This window comes from Phyllostomus hastatus, unplaced genomic scaffold, assembly GCF_019186645.2.
Source record: "Phyllostomus hastatus isolate PE091 unplaced genomic scaffold, TTU_PhHast_1.1 phas_contig_402, whole genome shotgun sequence".
NCBI lineage: Eukaryota > Metazoa > Chordata > Mammalia > Chiroptera > Phyllostomidae > Phyllostomus > Phyllostomus hastatus.
Genome location: NW_025333873.1, coordinates 4,942,842 through 4,962,632, shown reverse-complemented (window position 1 = coordinate 4,962,632; position 19,791 = coordinate 4,942,842). Strand labels below are relative to the sequence as shown.

General features: G+C 60.0%; 1 protein-coding gene across 7 annotated transcripts in view; it reads right to left on the bottom strand.

Annotated features, from left to right (window-relative positions):
• ADCY3 (adenylate cyclase 3) overlaps window positions 1–19,791 on the bottom strand; it is a 56,356-nt gene that overhangs the window by 20,699 nt on the left and 15,866 nt on the right. For 5 of the 7 annotated variants that reach the window (XM_045844388.1, XM_045844391.1, XM_045844390.1 and 2 more), the window contains exon 3: window positions 10,454–10,603. In XM_045844388.1, coding sequence (XP_045700344.1) covers window positions 10,454–10,603 — 150 coding nt within the window. Of the gene's footprint in view, window positions 1–947; window positions 1,070–10,453; window positions 10,604–14,638; window positions 14,707–19,791 lie in introns of those variants that run through there. The other 2 variants (XM_045844393.1, XM_045844394.1) reach the window with 2 other exon arrangements.

Sequence of the window (19,791 nt, the reverse complement as noted above, 5' to 3'; positions counted from 1 at the left end):
TGCCCCCTCCCTGGCCACAGTCCCAGTGTCCCTGAAAACGAGCCAGGTCCCCCCGGGGGTGGCCCGCCCTGCCTCCTCCCAGCGGGACCCAGGCTCTGGCACTGTCAGCCACAGCCGGACAGAGGCAGCAGCGGGAACACCCAGAGCAGCGCTGACACCCAGGACACGGGGCCTGGACACCCGCTGCCAGCGGGGTGGTGGGGGGGCAGGCCTGGGGCCTCCCTCTGGGGGTGGGGCGTGGGGAACCGCCACTTTTTGCATTACATTCGTTTCCGTAACCTTTTTCAAGAGCACAGACGCACTGAAAGCATACCGCCATCAGGATAACCAGAGAGAAGCCGTGGCTGTAGAGCAGGGCTGCCGCTGGCTGCGGTGCTCGGGAAGCTGACAGCTGACCTCCAGGCGCCAGGCCGGCGGAGCCCCCCCGGAGTCGCTGCGGTAAAGCGGGTTCTAAACGAGGAGGAGGTGCACACAGGGGGAGCACGAACACCATGACACGGGAAAGGGCCAACCAGGCAGCTGCCGAGGGACTCAACGGGAAAGAACTTTCTAGAAGTCAGAGGCCAAAGGGAGGACAGGGGCTCAGTGGGCAGTGAAGGAGGGGTCGCCCCCTGTCACGACCCCAGGATGTCTGTGACAGCCACACCCTGCCCCTCCTCCTCTTCAGTCCACCTTCCTCGAGGCTTCTGACCTGCCTCTGCACTGTGTCACCCTGTTCCCAGCACCCTTGGGTGCCTCTCTACCTGCCACTCCGCTCCAGAGCACCCAAGGCCCTTCTGACTGCAGCACCGACCTGCCCGTCTGGTCCCGTGTTCCTCCTGCTCTCCTCCCTGCCCGCCCCCCGGGGTACACAGGCCCCCCCCTCACCTCCCCACCCACACCCCCCAACGACCACCTCGCTCCCGGGCCACCCCCGCCCTGCCCAGGTGTGTGCGTGCCCTCCCTACCTACGCCCACTTTACTGGTGTCTCTCTCGGTGGGGACGTGCTCTGCCGTGTGTGCCAGAGATCCTAGACCCTTTTCCTGGGTTCCTCTGGGGAGTGCGGGGTGTTGGCTGCGGGCCTTCCAGAAGGACACTCATCTGCACCCAGGGGTGCCTGACTTCCACTCTCGGGGTCCGGGCTCAAGGCCTCAGCATCGCACACGTGTTCTCGGAGGGGGCAGAAGGCCGGGATCCCGGCACGCTCGTCCGCCGGGTCCCCCAGGGCTGCAGGGCTGCAGGGCAGGGGACTGCCGGGGCCGCCGGGGCCTCTCGGGAGCCCAGAGCCCAGGGAAGTGCCTCGGCCTCCGCAGCACCGAGGCAGAGCCCGCTCATCCCAAAATAGCAGCTGCTCTATGTTTCCGGAGACCTGAGACCGCTCTAAGCCTCTGACCCATTAATGGCTCTTCTGGGAACTTATCCAACAGAAATAATCCAAAAGAAGTAAAAAGAGACATGTGCAAGGGGGACTCCGTGGCAGCAGGACTTACGCTTGTGGAAAAAAACTGCAAGCAGCCGAAGTGCCCAGCAAATGGTTCATCAAATCGCGACACGCCCATGGGGGAAGATTGCGCAACCTTGAAACTAATGGTGACCCTCCCTGACCTGAGCCCGGAATACAGGACAGAATGCAGGGGGGTAAATGTATCAATCTGCACTTGAGTCCCACAGAGCAGCTACCGGAGATCAGGATGGGAGAGGCACAGTGTATCAAGACTGGGAGTAAAACAGTCTAACAACCACTTAAGATGCTATCAGATTTTAAATGAATTCACAGCATAAAGTGGCACCTCAGCAAGCAAGGCCCTTGGTCTGTAGCAGAAGTTAAGGGTCCTGACCAGGAGGTGGCAGACACACCAGCTGCTCCCGCCCAGGACACAGGTCACCTGGGCCTCGGTCAGGGACCAGCCACGTGGTGCAGAGCCTGAGGCCGGGCGGCTGAGGGCGGCTGAGGGGCCGGAAGCATCGCAGACAAGTCTCCCAGTCCGAGGGCAGCTGCTGCCTGGGACAGGGCTGAGCCTTCCCCTGGAGGCCCCGTGAGAGAGAGCTGCTGGGGAACAGACCGTGGCTCCCAGAGAGGAACTTGCTAAAAGTCAGCAGAGTTCAAACAAAGGCTGTGCTGCCCTGAGAGGCGGTGGCCTCGGACCCCGCTGCTGGTCGGTGAGGCAGCCACTGGAAGGAGTGGCCGCGGGAGGGAGTCGCCACAGGGTGGCAGGCTGGCCCAGAGCACGGGGTTCTCCGGGTCACGCGGGGCTCCACGAGAGGAAGAGGGCGGGTGCTCTGCTTCTCCAGCCTCTGCCGGCCCCACAGGCTCTGATGGTTATCAGGCAGCACGGAGCACGGCCTGCCCCTCTCTGGGCAAAGGGCCGAGCGAGGTCTGAAAGAGGGAGAAAGCCTGAAAGCCTCCCGTGGGCTCTCTGGGCGGAGGAAAAACTGTGCAGACCCTGGGGAGAAGCCCCCAGGCCTGCCGGGGTGGTGAGCAGACCCGGGGCAGGGTCGGGGGCTGGCTGGGGACTGGGGGTGGGGGCAGGGTGCTTGGCCACCTGACCCCCTGGGTTGGGCACCCTCATCTGTGGACAGCTAGTTGCTGAGCCCTCCCTCCCAAGCGCCATGAGGCCCGGGCCAGGGCGGTCTGTCCGTGCGGCCGCAGCTGGGCCCTGGGAAGGAGGCAGTCAAGCCCCATTCTCAGCCCTGACTCGTGCCAGGCTCCGGACGGGGCCCGAGGAAGGAGGCCCGTGCTGCTCCCAGGGGCTCTGGGCTGCCGTAGCCGACACGCTGGGGAGGCGTGCAGGCGCTAGTTACAGCCCGGGGGCCGCAGGGACCTGGGGAAGGGAGCCTGGCTGAGGAGCAGCTAAGTTCCCACAGCACCCTCGTGAAAGGGGCAGAGGGAAGGGGCCAGGCACCAGCAGGGCCCCGGTGACAGAGTGTGTGGTGTGTCCATGTGCAGTCTGCCTGTCTGAGGGTATGCGCCCTACACGTGTGTTGTGTGTACATGCACACACACACATCCATGTGACTGCAACCCCTCACGGGCTGGGAGCAGACTCACAGCTCACCCACAGACATGTCTACTTTTGGGAGGCTCCCAAGAATCTTTATCCAGATTCTTGGGAGCCTCCAGGCCACTTGGAAGCCACAAGGTCACTGGACCCCACCAGGCGCCCACCCAGGCCTGGCCGTCTGAGCAGAGGAGGCAGCAGGAGGAGGGCCACGATGCGGAGGAGGACTGGGCCTGCCTGCCACGGCACGTGAGACCTGAGAACTCCAGGGCTGCCGCGTGTCTCTGGGGCAGGCTGGTGCCATGCAGACCAGGGGGCCGACTGCACAACTTCAGTCGCTCACTGGCCATCCGTGCAAGTCCTTGAGCTAAACGCTGGGGAGAACAAAGGTAGGTGGTGCTCCCTCCCTTGAGCTCGGCGGGCGGTGGTCAGGCCACACAGAGCGGCCAGTCTCGGGGGCGGGAGCGCTGTGCTGTCTCCGGGCACAGCCTGCGTGCTCGCAGGTGGGGGGACGCGGCGAGACTCAAACGCCAGCGCTCTTTCAACAGGACCTTCCTCGTGACCGCAGGCTCCAGGCCAAGGTCCCCAGAGTGTCCCAGGCCAGTGGGCTCCGAGAGGGAGCCGTCACCGCCAGGCCACGTCCTCGTGGACAGCACGGAAATCACACGGGCCCAGGGTGGGCCCGGCGCTGTCATGCTGCTGGAGAGGGGACAGAGTTCGTGAGACTTCTGGCCACCTGCCTGGACTGTGGTGCCATCTCCAGAGGTGGGGCCAGGTGACCGCGAACTCAGGAGACAGCCCTTTGGACCCAACGAAAGCCATGTGTGCGGCACCTGGGCCCTCCCCGGGAGTGCTCGGCCCAGGGCCCGCGCTCCTCAGAGGTCTGGCGAGTTAATGAGCTGCCAGCCGGGAGCCGAGGCCCAAGGGGCGAGCCGTCCGCCTCCAGAACAGCACCGACAGATCTCTGCACAGTCACGGGAACGTTCTGGAATCTGCGCTGTCCAATATGGCAGCCAGCAGCCCATGCGGCTGCTGAGCACGGGCGATGTGGCTAATGCAGAGGAGGAACTGATTTTTCAGTTTTACGTTTTAGCTGATTTAAGTGGCCACATAAGGCCGGGGGCTCCCACGTCTGACGCTGCAGCAGCTCAGCTCAGCCCGTGGGCCGACACCAAGGGACAGGGCGCGGCTGCCCGGAGGGGCTGGGTGTCGAGGAGGATGCGGGGGGTCGCACCTGTGATTGGCGGGAGGGGACGGGCGCTGTGGAAGCGCTCACCTGCTTCTGTCCTTGACCCCGGGGGTGGCAGCCCCGTCTCGGGGTCAGAGAGATGAGCGGACTTGGTAATGGCCAACGATGCGCTGGCCTAGGACCCCGCACCGTCAACCCTGAGCTCTGCCCCACGTGCTGGCCCTGGCCTCCTCCCCCAGGGAGGGTGGGGGCCGAGGTCACCCCCTCTCCCCCGAATGAGGACAAGGCTGGCTGGCCTCCCCCAGCCCGGTCTGAGGGAAGTGCAGGCCTTGGGGGCGACACCCCCGTCGCCCCTCCGTCCTCCTCCTTCGACAGCGTCCCACTCCCCGGGAAGTAGTTCTGCACACGTGACAAAGACAGGCTGACAGTTCTGCAGTTGGGACCTGCTGCCAGGTGCATGCCGGGTGGGTTTCCTGGGTGCCTGCTGCTGCCAGGGGGCCGCCGAGATGCTCAGCAACCCTCAAGGCCCCCAACTCAACCGTGGAGTACAGTCACATGGAATAAAGGAAAACAACCCCAGCTCCTCCCTCCGGGCCTCCTGCTCCACCCGACACACCTGGGGAGCCGAGGGAGCTGAGGAGAGGGACCTGACGTCCACCTTGGCAGCCCCGAGTCACAGCTAAGTGCCACCGGACCGCCTAGACCTGCATGGGTGCCCGGCTGAGGCAGAGAGGGCCCCTGCCCGCCAGGGCCACGCACATGGAGCTTTAAATCCACCAGGGCCTCCGAGGCGCCAGCCCGCCCCCCCCCCCCCGCCACCGCCCCACCAAGGAGGGGCCGAGCCCAGGAGCTGAGGCAGCCCAGTCCTCGGGGGTCCGAGACCTGTCCCACTCATCCCCATGACCCACACGCCCTCACCGCGACACGCCCTTCCACGAGATGGACACGCCCGCCCTGCGACCGCGCAGAGGGGGTCCCGTGCAGAAAGGCCCAGCGTTGCTCCCCGCTGCCCTGGGGGACGAGGGCCGGCGGGCCACCCACCCGGGACTTGCCTGCTATTAGCAGCGGCTCGGTCACTGTGCCAAAGGACGGCACAGCCTCCCGGTGACAAAAACAAAGGGAATGGAATCAGAGGAACCGGATGGGACCCCTGACACCAGCTCGCCCCCCGCTTCACTGTCCAGCTGAGGGGCCGAGGCCTGGAGCGGAGGCTGTCCGGCTGGAGGCTGGAGGCCGCCGGCCGCCGGGCAGGCCTTCCCCGGTGAGCACACTGGGCTCCCCCTCAGGGCAGCGCAGAAAGCATGACAACACTCACCGACACAACAGCTGGTGCGACGCGAACCCTGAGAACTGCATCCCGAAAGGAGCCTTCTCTACAAAGGACACACTGAGAATTCCGTTTCCAGTTGGGAATGCTCTTTACACGGCACGTGAGCACTGGGAGCGCAGGGGTCTGGGGGGGCACCGGCCTCCGGGGCTCCTCCAGCAGGCGCCGCGTCCACACCAGCTCCGTCTCCTCTCCGGCCGGGGCCTGCGGCAGCCCCTTCCAACATGTCTTCACGTCCGTCACCTCATCCTCGCGGCCACGAGGGCCGTTTTCAGGGAGGCGGGAAACAGGACCATGCGGCCTCTGCTCCCAGCCTGCTCGGCCCCAAAGACACGCCAGCTGACCTTCCTGGGGCCCCAAACCCTCCTGAACCGACGCCACCTGTGGGGTCAGTCCCAGCGCCCGGGCAGGACGTGGCCGGTGTCTCAGCTGGCGTCAGGGGGAGGCACACTGACCCCCGAACCAGGTCCCGGCCGCCTCTCGGCCCCTCCCAGCAGCTCGTGTCCCCGGAGGCCAGCGTGGCCACAGCTGGCGGCACTAAAGGCTTCATGGTTTCTACACTCGGAGCTCTTGCTTCGTGGGATTCCCAAACACCGGCGCGGCGATGGTATTACTTTTGAACCCAATTTTTCATAACAATGAAGACCAGAGTGGCAAAGTGCCAACATCACACAGCAAGAAGGTGAGAAATAATGAAATGTTTAATAGTTTCCAAAAATAGGTGACAAAATGGAGAACGTACCCAGAGAATTGGAATCTACTCGTTAAACTCAAATGGAGTGTGGTAGGGAGTGCGGGGGCTAAATGGTACTGGAGAAACACAACAAAAAATAAACTATGAATTAAAAAAGAAAATCAGCCCTGGTGGGTGTGGCTCAGCGGACTGAGTGCCAACCTGCGAACTAAAGGGTCACTGGCTCCATTCCCAGTCAGGGCACGTGCCTGGGAGGCGGGCCAGGTCCCCGGTAGGGGGCGTGTGAGAGGCAACCACATATTGATGTTTTCCCCCCTCTCTTTCTCCCTCCCTACTCCTGTCTAAAAATAAATAAATAACATATTAAAAAAAAACAAATGGACATTCTAGAATAACAAAAAACACAATAACAGAAGTTAGAGATTCTACCACCGATGTGAATTGGAGCTGAACCACTGATCTAACAGAGCAGGGAGGGTTAGCAAACTGGGAGTGAACTCAGTAAAAAATTCCATGTGATGCACACAGCAACTTTAGAAAAAGGAAGATGCAGGGGAAAAGGATTTACGGAACATGGTAAAAACGTCCAATAAAGATGCCTAGAGTCCTAGAAGGGTGGGAGAGAGCGAGACAGAGGCAACAAAAAGCTACTGGCTGAAAATTTGCAAAACTGATGGAAGTCATCGAACCATCGATCCAAGAAGCTCTTTGAATTCCAAGCAGAGGAGCTACAAAGAAAACTCCAGGGCCCATCGTTGTAAAATCGCTGAAACCAAAGAGAAAGTTGTGAAAGCAGCCAGAGGAAAAAACATGCCCCTTTGAAAGGGGCAGCAGCGCGTCTGACCGCCGGCATCCCAGCAGAAACGAGGGGACCTCCAGGGTAAAGGAATGACACCTTCGAGGGGCGGACGTAAACACCCAGCAACCGGGAGTTCTGTATCTGACAAAACGGACAAGTTCCTAAAAAAACAACTTTCCAACACGTAAAGAGAACTATTGCATCTGTGGTAAAGAGAAACCTTGTTTGTATCTGTGAGGGAAAGTGACTGTTCTCATAACGAAAACTCGAGACCCGTAGGGTTTCACCAGTGAATGCTTCTGAACGTTTAAGGAAGAGCCCAGTCTCCCTCAAACTCTTCCAGGGGCTGGAGAGAAGGGTGCATCTCAAACTGTTTCATGAGTCTGGCATAACCACGATCCCCAAACCCGTCAAGGCCACCGAAAGAAAGCTAAAATGGCAAGCAAATCTCTCTTGTGGACACAGTCACAAAAGTCCTAAGGAAAATACCAGCAAATTGAAACTGACAGGGTGGGGGGAGAACTCCACCCTTCCCAATGGTAACAGAGCTTTTCTCACTTTTAAAGGGTCTTACACATATTATCCATTTTACCCAACGGTTTTATTATCTCCTACGCTTTACACATAGGGCAACTGCGGGCCAAATAAGAACAGGAACTAGCCTGAGGCCACACAGAAGCTAGAGCTGGCTAGGTGAAGTCATTGTACTTGAGGGACATGTACAGGCACTGGCAGGGGCCCAGCTGGGCCTGCAAACAGGGGTTTGTGCCCCTCCCCTGCACCTCCGTTCTGCCTCCCCGGACCTCTCATTCCCAGGGCCAGCGTCTGCTCCGCTGCAGCCCTGGGCAGACTGCAGGGGACCTGGGCTGCCCCACGGCACTCATGAGTCACAGAGGGGGGCCCCCTCTGCCAGGCTCCCGGTTCCCTGCACTGACCCCGCCCGGAGGAAGCACACGGCACGAGGCATTAGAAAGTGGAGGAGATGGCCCGGGAACTGCAGCCTGACCACCACTGTGTCCACACTCCTCGGGTGACAAGGGGCTTCTGCCTGCGTCTCTCACCAGACTCAGGGAACCCTGCACACCAAGTACCAGTACTTCCACTTTGCACTACCAACACCCCCGCCCGACCCTGCAGATGAGAAGAGTGAGGCTCTGAGGGGCGGATAACTCATCCTCCATCTACTTAGGGATGAGCAGACCCAGGGCGAGACCCAGGGGGCCTTCCTCACCCCGCCCAGCACTGTTCAGTGTGACGGAAGGGGTCCTGGATTACACATTATGAGTCAGACGAGACTGGCACAGACAGAAACGCTGAAAACTGCCCAAAGACCGTATTAAAAGAAAAACAAAACTCCTGGCTTGGCCAAGTGGTGACATGCATTTTTTTTCAGTGTAAAGAACCCAGAGGAACGCGCCTGTAGCATGAGAGACCAGACGGAAACAGGACACAAGGCAGGATGGAAAACAGAAGCTGAAGAACGCCTTCTGGGGGACACGCTAAAGCAGGGTTCTTTAATCACACTTAAGCCTCCGCAGCGGGAGGAAAAAAAACAGAGATTTATGGAACATGGTAAAAACGTCTAACAGGGACGTCTAGGGTCCTCGGGAAGAAGGAGAGGACGGGACAGAAGCAGCCGAAGCTGCCGGCTGAACGCTTTCACAGCCGATGACATCACCGAGCCCTCAGTTCACGCCCCTCCGATACCAGGCAGAGTGACGACGGAGAAAACGCCTCGGCCCGTCATCGTCACAGGGCTAAACAACAGGACGACCTGGCTGGCGTAGCTCAGTGGATTGAGCGCAGGCTGCGAACCAAAGCATCGCAGGTTCGATTCCCAGTCAGGGCCCATGCCTGGGTTGCAGGCCACAGCCCCCAGCAACCGCACATTGATGTCTCTCTCTCTCTTTTTTCTCCCCTTCTTTCCCCTCTAAAAATAAATAAATTTTAAAAATTAAAAAACAAAAAACAAGACAAAGAGAATGCGGCAGCAGCCACCAAGGAAAACCAGAGCAATCGCCGTGAGGGAGCAGCGGTGCGTCTGACCGCCAGCAGTCCGGCAACAGCACAGGGAGTTGCCCGGAACTGCTGGGGTGGTGTACTCCTTTGAAAGAGGAGTTTTAAATTAGTGGACCAAAAAAAAAAAAAAGGCAGAAGAGGAAGGTTTAGGACAAGTTCAGAGCAACCGCAGGCCACAGGGCCCAGTACCATGAGCTAGGCCTGGCCCTTTGTCTCAACGGAGGCCAGGGGCAGTCCCCTTCTGGAACCTGCCTTCGGGAAGGACTGAGTCGGAGGCCCAGCCCAGAAGCTTCCAGATCTCACTGGTAAACAGAGAGAAAAACACACCCCCAGCACAGGGGACGCCCGGGCCCATCCGCCGACTGGATGGGTGTGCGCCTTCAAAGAGCGCTGTCTAGAGAAGGAAGGTGGGGCCCGCCAATGGGCCCCCCACCGGCAGGGGCCAGAGGGACCCCGTAACTGCAGCCCGGTCCACCTGAGTGGCAGGGCCCCCGGAAACGGCAACGTTGGGAACCCAGAGCACACAGCACCACCACGCGAATGCATAATAACATGGTTCCCAGAGCAGAGAATCACACGTGCTCCACTGACTGCGTTTGCGTGTGACCTTCGGGTGGCAAGAAGTTGGCAGATGGAATTTCTGGGGACCCTCGGGAAGCATTTGAGATGGATCCAGGCCAAACACCACACGCAAGACGAGTCCCATGAGAACTGGGAGGCTCCGCGGTGCGCCCGGCGGCGGCGGCGGCGGCGGGAGTCCGGCTGGCAAACAGACAGCGGGGCGGCGGGCACTTCCCGGGACAGAAAAATGTAAACGGCGGGGTCCTGGGAGACGCGGCTGGTTTTACTCCTGAAAAACGACTTGGAGGGAGGAAAAAGCAGGGAGGCTGCCCTGAGCATGCTGGACACAGCGTCCTGGACTGATGGACCTCCCTTGGAAGGGCCCCGAGGCCGGGGGATGGGTCCCTGCTGAGGGGAAAGCAGCTCTGTACGCACAGTAGGTGGGCGCGAGAATCTGCCCTTGACCTTGACCTTGAAGGAGCGGCAGAGGGAGGCGACGGGGACTAACACAAGCATGCCCATGGCGCAAGAACATTCAGGTGTACAGAACATTTTCACCTGGGAAAGGTGGCAGCTGGGGTGATGTATTTCTTTAAAAAGAAAAGTTTTAAATTACAGGATTAAAAAAAAGGCAGGAAAAGGGGAAGAGGGCGGCTTAGGTCAAGCTCGGAGAAGGAGAGGCAGGAGTGAGTTTCCAACCAGAGAAGCTCCCTGCAGTCGGGAGGGGCCCTCCTAGGGCAAGGGGCCCATGGGACAGGTCAGGCAGCAGACACCTGACCTTGGCGGATGACCGCCAAGGCCCGCGGGAACCACGGCTGCGGCTGCGCACTGGACCCACCCCCTCCCCACCAGTCCCCGACCCCAGGCTGCCCCAGAGAGCCTCACCTGCTGCTGGCTCTGCTCCTCCAGGTTCATTTTCACCTCCAGCGACTGGTGGGCCTCCAGGAAGGCCTTGCGGTGCTTGCGGTCTGCCATGTAGTAGGACATGATGCCCACGATGATGGCGCACAGGTAGAGGAAGACGTTGGCCAGGATCTGCGCCCCGAGGAGGAGAGAGAAGCACAGTGGTGAAGGCATGTCTCCGGGAGACGGGGACGAGGGAGATGGAGGGGCGGTGACCTAAGTCACGCCCCAAGCTGCCCACCATCCAGAGAGGGCCCCAGCAGAGCCTCTGACTGCGGTGGGACATTTCGGTCCCTGCAGCGCCGCACCCCACCTCAGCCCATCCAAGGGCATGGCTCCAGGCCTAGAAGGCCCGCTGGGGGCTGCTGCTCTGCCCTCCTGCGTCACAGTGCAGCTAAGCTGGCCGACCCCACCTGCCCGTGAGGCCTGAGCGGTCCCTCTGCCACCCATTCATGCAGTCACTTGTTTGCTCAGCCACCCCTTACTGAGCACTTCTTATCAGGTGCGCTTGGTGTGGATTTGCCGAGGAGGAGAGTGAGGAAAGCCCAGGTCCACCAGCTGGGGGAGTGTAACCCTAAAAGCCGCAGGTTGTGGGGAACGTCACAGGAGACCCGAGGAGGTCCTGGGCTGACTCAGGAGTCACATGCTACCCTACACACTGCCACCGGCTCACAGGTTCCTGGGGTTCACGTGTATCCTCAGGAGAGGGGTGGCCAGGACCAGGAGCCAGGTCCCATGAGGAACTGAAGCTCAGGAGGGGGGTTGTGGGCCTGACATTTGTCCTGGGAGCTCAGGGCACTGGCACAAGGGCTTCCTTGGGCACCGAGAGCCCGTTCCTCCGTCCCGTGCCCCTGCAGGCTCCCCTTGGTGTCTGCGGGGTCCTGCCCCCCCCTCCAACTCCAGCAGGCTGTTGGCGCCGCAGATCCGATCCCCTCCTGCTGGAGGCGACCTTGGACATGGACCTCGCAGCCAAACCACACCTGATTTCCTGGCACAGGCCACTGCCCACTCCAGCCCTGGACCCTGCCTGGGCCTCTGTTGGGGCCGGATGAGGTTCTAGTTCCTCCCCCTTCTCCCAGACCACGGTGTGAAGGGGAGGCGAATTCCAACGTTAAGTTCTGAGTACTCGTGGTCACCCTGTATCCCCTGTGGCTGGTTTTACGTTTCATCGGGGTTAATCAACGCCCACGCTGGGGACCCACCATCCCCAGTACCAAGTTCCCGCAGGGTCTGACCTGGTCCCCAGGGCTGAGCCCAGGGGGCCACTAACAAAAGCCCACTGAGTAATGAATTACTGAGTAGGAAGGTGGGCTGGACATCAGGTCAGCAGGTGTGGGTCTCACAGGCTCCAAGGAGGCCGGCTCCAGCGACCGACAGTCTATTCGAATCTTGGGCCTGGGCCACCCTGATCTCCTGTGCCATTTGTGGGGCAAGTGGGCGATTTCAACATTTCTGCCCCTTCTGCAGGGCATCACAGCCCGCCCCCGTCCGAGTGGTCAGTATCAGCATGGCCTCAGGCCACCCCTTCAACACCTGATCGTCTGAGGAACTGCCGATTCATGTCCAGTGAGTCGCCGCAAACCACAGGTCATGTTGGGTCCCAAAGCCAGTCTGGCCCCAAGGCCACCCTCCTGCAGGGCCTGGGCAAGCTGCCCGCCCCCAACTTCACGGTGGAAGAAGCTGGTCGACAAGGTCAGGCTGCCCCCCAGGAACCCTCTCTGAGCAGCGGCACTCTGCCAAAGCCCACGCGGGGTCCAGGTACAGCAGCCACCACCAGGCTGAGGGTCCCCAGGCTCACGGGGCTGCGGGTCCCGGAGGGCAAGTGAGACGCTGCGCCCAGAGGAGCCCCAGCTCCGGCCTCCACAGCCAGCAGCGTCAGCGGCCCGGAACCAGGGGCTCCAGCCTGGGCGGGCTCTCTGACCCCGACCACGACCAGCCTGTGATGTTGTGCTGGGCCAGGCACAGAGCTCTGAGCTGGGGTCCTCCTGCCCTCCATGACAGGTCCGGCTGGCCACCTCAGGGAGACAGTGGGACCGGCTTGTCAAATGGCCGGTGCTGAGCCCGCGTCAGGAATGGCTGTTGCCACGACCTAGTGAGTGTCCACCTCAGACACCCAACACCTGCCGCACACGCCGCCAGGGCCCAGGGACGGCAGGAAGTTTCTCACCCAGCACCACCTGCGGCTCAGGTGTGGTTGGGGCCTGGGGCCCGTCTGTGCAGGACAGCACCCTTTCACCGAATGGCACACATTCAGAACCGAAGCCCACTTTTGCTCTCCACCCGGACGTGCGTGCAGTGGAATAAATCAACGTGAGAGAGGCCTGGACTGGGGCACTGCCCCCCCGCTGGCCGGGGACCTGCCAAGTCAAACACCCCGAGTGCCAGTTTCATCACGGAGGAGCCGAGGGGGGACTGACTCATCGAGAAGCTTCCTGCAGTTTTGACACTGTCTGGGCCTTGTCAGACCTCACCTCTGAGGGCAAAGGTTGGAACCGGAGGTGAGCCGGCACAGGGAGGCCGGGGGAAGAAGGCCGGAGGGAAGGGGGTAGGTCAGTCCCCAGGTTGGCCAGAGGGCCATGCCGCCTGCTGTCCCCTGCACAGCTGAGTCACAGAGTCCTCCTCCCGCCCCAGCTGCCCTCTCCGCTACAGGGACGTGGAGGCCAAAGGCTGCGCGTGGGCGGTGCACTGGAGAGTGACAGGGGTCTCGCAGGCCCCGCCCATGCCGGAGAACTGCCTCCCAGCCGCCCAGTGAGCTCATCTGTTTCCAGACATTTCTCTCAGGAGGGCCCAGACCTTGGGTTTCTTAGAGCTCCCCCGAATATCTCAACTTGCCTCAGCCGACGAAAGGACCCCCAGACCCCTCCCACGCAGCCATGGCCACAGGGCCCGAAGGAGCTTGGCAACCCCCTCCCCAACCCCCAGGCAGGAGGAGAGGGCCCTACAGGCTGTCCTCCATGGCCAAGTCCAGGGCCTGAATCTCCCAGGGCGATGCTGCCAAGCCAAGGAGACCTCCGGCCAGGACGCAGGGGCCGGCCGTGGGGAGGGAGGCCCAGGGGTGAGCAGAGGAGCTCCTGGTGCCAGCCCAGACTTCAGACTCGGGGTGGCCGCCCTGCGCCCACAGGGCAGAGAAGCCCCACGCTGGGCTGCCCCCCAGGTCCCCTCTTCTCACCCCGAAGCCCCGTTCAGACAGGGCAGCAGTCTTACTTCAAAACAAAAAAAAAAAAACTTTTGACACAAGACTTTTAAAATAATGAATAAAATGAACAAATCTTCCAAGTGAATAAACATTCAGACGCAAGCTTCAGCCAACCCACGACAGCCAGAAAAAGTATTTTTAATACCCCAGGCCCAACCGTGAGAAAATTCCTTCACAAAACCCTTCCTCTCCGAATCCGATGAATCACCACATCCTGCCCAGTGGCTACAGCCCCCGGGGACAGGGGCCGCTCCGAGCAGGGCTGTAAGAGGGTGGTCACCCACCGGGGGCAGGCTGGCGGCTCCAGTGCCCAGGCTGACCTCTCCCTACACAGCCTCACTCCAGCCTGCAGATTCCAGAACACTCCGGAACCAGGGAGAAGCAACCGAGGGAGAGCGCGCGGCTCTGGGGCGTCAGGGCCGGCGCTGGCCGCCCTCAGAGACCTCGTGACGCTCCGCTGCGGGGGGGAGAAGGCCACGCTGACGTCTCTGTTCATGACAACAAACTCGGATGTTTTGGAAAAAAATCTCCAAGGTGCTGCAGCGCAGGAAGCCACAGGGAGACGGCACCCCAAGCAGGCGGCGAGCCTCCCCGGGCCGAGCCTCTGGCGACCACCGTGCAGTGGCGCCCCTCTCCAGGAGCCATGGTCACTGCAGACCCTCAGGGGGCCTCCTGGCAGTGAACTCGCCCAGGCTGTGTGGCCACAGAGACCGCGCACACCGCCAGCAGGCTGTGCAGCCCACAGGGGGTCACTTCAGCGCTCGGAGCCGGGGCTGCCTCACCCTCCCAGCATCCCTGACGGCCGGCCCTGGGAGGTTAGGAGAGAGACTGTCGGTCACACGGCCTGGCTCAGGGCTTGGACAAAACATTCCTGGAGACTTTTTCTTTCTTTTCCTCCAGAGGGGAGAAGGCAAATTAGTACCAATAGTAATACTTTAATGAGGTGTTACAAGGCGCTTCATATTCATTACCTTAATTGTTATAAGAAGCCAAGCTTAGTCTCATCTTGCAGGAGAGACCAGAAGCCCCGAGAAATCAGTGTACGAGCCCGTGGCTACCACAGCAGGGCTGAGACTGGAACCTGGGTCTCCTTCTTTTCATGTTCTTTCTTCCTATTGGCACAGAGTTTTCATTTCAAGATATTAAAAAAAAAAAAAACCACGCCCTGGCTGGCATAGCTCAGTGGATTGAGCGCCGCGGGCTGCGAACCAAAGTGTCGCAGGTTCGATTCCCAGTCAGGGCACATGCCTGGGTTGCAGGCCACGGCCCCCAGCAACTGCACATTGATGTTTCTCTCTCTCTCTCTCTCCCCCCCTTCCCTCTCTAAAAATAAATAAATAAAGTCTTTAAAAAAAGGATTGATTTCCCTGATGCATAAAATGTTTAAAAAAAAAACAAAAACGCATGCCAGCTCAGGGCACTGACCATCAGAAGCCAGCCTGACCGGGCACATGCACCTTGGGCAGGTCCACGGCACTTTCCCGCCCAGCTGAGACGCACAGCACCCACGCACCAGCCCAGGCCCCTTCCCTACGCTGCGGTCTCCTTGGCTGAGCTACCAGGAGGTCGGCAGAGGTGGGCAGAGCCCGAGGAGGGAGTGGAGAGAGACACAGAGTCCAGCGAGGACCCGGGGCACCTGAGCAGGCCCGGAGGTCTGCAGACGGAAGGGCGGCTCTCTCGTGCGTTCCTGGGGCACACTAGCATCCTGGCGCCAGCACCGCTGACTCGCGCCCTCCAGGCTGGGGAGGGCCCCGATGTGTCTCGGAACAGACGGACCCCCCGAAGCTGCTTGCTTGTCTGACAGCCTGGGCACGCCTCTGCTACAGGATGGTCAGGGTCCCGCCTCTCCCGAAGCAGGGACGGCTTCCGGGACGGACATCCAGCCAGGCTGAGGCGTGGCCTGAGGTCCCTCACGGTCAGCTCGGTTGCCAGGACAGCCTCTCACAGCCTGTACTCTCACCCCGGGGACACCACCCTGCAGAGTGACCTGAGGCTCCCCCCGAGACGTGGAACACGCCAGCTCGGCCACTGGGCTCCAGCGTCACCGCCGCGTCTCGCACCTGGCTGCTGCCCACCAGGCTGGTCCTCCCCGTCGCCGCCCAGCCACCCTGGGCCGCCCTCCAGTCCTCTGAGCAGCTCCCACCCAAACATCTGCCCTGCCCCTGCCCGTGCAGGGCTGCGTGCTGTGACGATGCCCTGACGTAACCCAGGTCACACATGCACACAGCACATTCCTGGCCTTACTCACCCCCGGGAAGTGTTAGTTGTGGTTGCAATTTCAGGACCCGGCTCCAACATGGCTCCCCGGCTGCCCAAATGTAACCACTCATTCGCTCGTTCCTTTGTTTGGAGATTCAGTGAGTGGCCACCCTGCGCCAGGCAGGTGCCTGGCACTGAGCAGGGAACAGGCAGGAAAAGTCTCTGCTGTCACGAAGCTGGTGTTTGGGCAACAGCAGACAAGTGAGAAACAGAGAGTGCACCCACGAGCGCGTCGGAGCTCAGGGAGAGAGTAAGCACGCTCAAGGGGGCAGGAACGAGGGAAACCGTCGGCCCCACGTCCTCGCGCCCCGCAGCGGTGACACCGCACGGCCACACGGCTGCATCAGCCTCACGGACAGGGAGGTGTTGTCCTCCCTGCTGCTGGCCCGGGCCGTGTGTGTCCAATGCACATGACACGCGCGGATTTCTGCTCTTCCTCCCGCTTCCCCGCTGCCGCCGTGAGAACAGTGAGCCCCCAGAATCTCACTGGGACGGCAGGACGAGAGACCACGGGGGCCAGAGGAGCCCCAGGCCACAGCCCGGAGCCCCAGGACCCCACCGAGCCCCCCCACTCACCCAGCCCCAGACATGCGAGGGATCAGTGCGGGCTCATGAGCCCTTGAGTCTGGGTTTGTTACACAGCCTTGGGGGCAAACCAGGGACTGCTACCGGCAGTCGGGGCCAGTCTCCGAGAAGCAGCACCATTGAAACTGAGATACAAATGACCAAAAAGACACAGGCATGGGAAACACCCGCAGAGCACCCTGGGTGGAGGACACACGGGGGCAGTGGCCCTGGGACCCCCGCCTCTTTTCCCTGAGACAACTCCTCGCCACGCCCCCCAACCCCGATGCAGCTGCAGATACAGGGTCCAGCACAAATAACGCCCTCTTTATTACAAAACCATAAGCATGTCATTCCGTAACATGACAACATCACACTAATGCACACCATATGCCATTGTAGGTGAAGTGTTCAAATTAAAACTGTAAGTTATTACATCCATGTAGTGACCCTACCAACCACACTTGAGCAGGCCTCATCCTGCCGGACCCTGTACCGCTCCCACTGGGACTCAGTATGCCCCGAAGTCCAGGGTTCTCCCCCTCGCATTCACAGCCCCGGGCCTGGCACAGCGCAGTCCCCACAGAAAAGAGGATTCTCAGCCCCACATGCCAATGAACCTGAGTGTGTTGAAGAGTGATGACTCCGAGGACGGGGAGGTCGACGGGCAGATGTACTTATTTTTGTATCAGAGGCGGAGCTTGTGGGCTAAGAAGAAGAGGCTACGGAGATTCGTTGGGGGTGAGGACAGGGTAGCTGGATACACGCACCCACGATGGAAGGATGGCCCCCGGATCACAGGGCAGAGACGAGGAAAACCGGAGAAGCCCCATCTCCCTGCAGGAGGAGAGGCAGGAGCCAACAGCTCACATCTAGCGCTGGACACTGGGCAGGGGATTGTTCACGAGTCTGTGGTCGAGGTGTGGGGGGTCAGTGAACCCCCGCAATGAGGGGCACAATGTCATTTTGCCCTTTTCTGGGGAGTCCATTGCTTTTCCCAGATTCCCACAAGGGAATGTTAGCCCCGATGTTCGGTAACCGGAAAAGGCATCAAACTCTCTCCCCGACCGACCTCCCGAGGCTGCGCTCCGTGGGGGAGACACCAGGCCGCAGCCCCGGGTCTCATGTCCTTCTCACGTGAGCCCACTGGCCCGTCCCCCTGATCCTTCTCAGCAGGCCAGACCATTCCAATTGTACTGAAAAGACTCTACTGTGAAATATTTAATCAGCCCTGGCCGGTGTGGCTCAGTGGATTGAGCACGGGCCTGCTAAGCAAAGGGTTGCAGGTTCGATTCCCAGTCAGGGAATGGAACAAACCTGGGTTGCAGGCCAGGTTTGGGGGCGCATGAGAGGCAATCACACACCGATGTTTCTCTCCCTCTCCTCCTCCCTCCCTTCCCCTCTCTCTAAAAATACATTTAAAAATATTTTTTAAATAAGTAAATAAAATAAAATATTTAATCAGCCCTGGCTGGTGTGGCTCCTGTCTGCACCATTGAGTGCCAGCCTGAAAACCCAAGGGTTGCAGGTTCTATTCCTAGTCAGGGCACATGCCTGGGTTGCAGGCCAGGTCCCCGGTGGGGGGTGCTCGAGAGGCAACCACACATTGATGTTTCTCTCCCTCTCTTTCTCTCTCTCTTCCCTTCTCTAAAAATAAACTAAAGCTTTTAAAAATAAAAAATAAAATAAAATATTTAATCATGCTTTCAGATCCTTTCTGTAAAACTCAACCCTACTGAGTTCTCAGTGAGTGGCGGGCCCCATGCTGGTCCTGGAGAGTAAAGAAGGACCTCAAAGAGCTCAGATGTACTGGGGATACAGAACCTCCCAGAAACCGAGGACGCACAGAACAACTCTGAAGGACAGGGGTAGGGTGGCAAAGGCCCCCAACAGGGAGCAGGTAAAACTTGCGGTGCACACACTCAACTGTGGGTTTTCACACATACATTTTATTTTTGTATTATTTTTTAAAATCCTCACCCAAGGATATGTTTATTGATTTTTTAAAGATTTTATTTATTTATACTTAGAGAGGGAAGGGAGGGAGATAGAGAGAGAGAGAGACATCAATGTGCAGTTGCTGGGGGTCATGGCCTGCAACCCAGGCATGTACCCTGACTGGGAATCGAACCTGTGACACTTGCTTATTGATTTTAAAAAAGGAAGGGGGAAGGAAAGAGAGAGGGGGAGAGAGATGTGAGACAGAGAAGCTTGGATCAGCTGCCTCCGGTTCTGGGCCTGGCCCAAACCCTCACCCCACACAGGGCTGGGCACTCCGGCCCCACCAATCCGCCTCCCGGTACCACATTAATCTGCCAAAAGAAACTTTTTGCAAGTACCACCCCCTGCTCAAAACGCCCCCACAGCGGCCGAATGTCCAAAGGCAAAGTTCAAAATCCCCACTCTGGCCCTCGAGGTCCTACGCGCTCCGGCCAGGTGACCTTCTCTGAACACCTCCCAGAATTTCCCAGTGTAAACCCTTCCCATCGGCCATGCTGATGGCCCCCGAGGGTCACCCAGCAGCCCCTCACCCAGCAGTCCCCCCCTCCCAACCACAGCCCACGCATGGAGGGCATCAGTCTTCCCACTCGAGGGCCTGGGCAGGAAGGCTCACCGCTCACTACACTGGTACCCGGGGAGGCTGCATTCTGCACCATAAAAACCCGTGTTTGTGGTGCTATTTTTAAACACTTAAAAATGTTTGCCTTTGAGTAGAACAGGTGTACCTGTCCATTACATTATACGCCCCACTAGGGCGGGGACAAAATCTGTCCCGGTCACCATGGCGTCCCCAGCACTGGGCGAACTCACGGCGCACAGCAGGTGCCCGATGACTACTGAGTGAAGGAACGAAGGAACGGAGGGCCAGGGAAGGAGGAAGGGAGAGCCCGGAGCGAGGACGGGGAAACGGAAACACGCCCTCGTGGGTGGTGAGGCGTCAGCCGCACCGAACACACCCCTGCACCCCGCAGTGTGAGAAGCACCTCCCACCTGAGGTGCCCCCTGCACGGCCACCCCCCACCCTCCTCCCAAAACCTAGCTGACTCCCTCCGGCCTCCCCTGACGGCCCACCCCCGAGTGTGCCCAACTCCCCGGGGTTTCTTCATGAATCACGAGGAGCGGAGGGTGGAACGGGCGGCCGCACTCGGATCTGGTTTCTGCAGAAACGAGGTAGCGCCGGCGCGGAAACACCGAAATGTCAACGGTGGTCATCTTCTGAGAGAGGGGATTTAGGATAATTTCTGTTTTCTGCTTTTTGCCCTACAGTCTTTCTGCAGTGAGTCTCTTTACAAGGAAATCT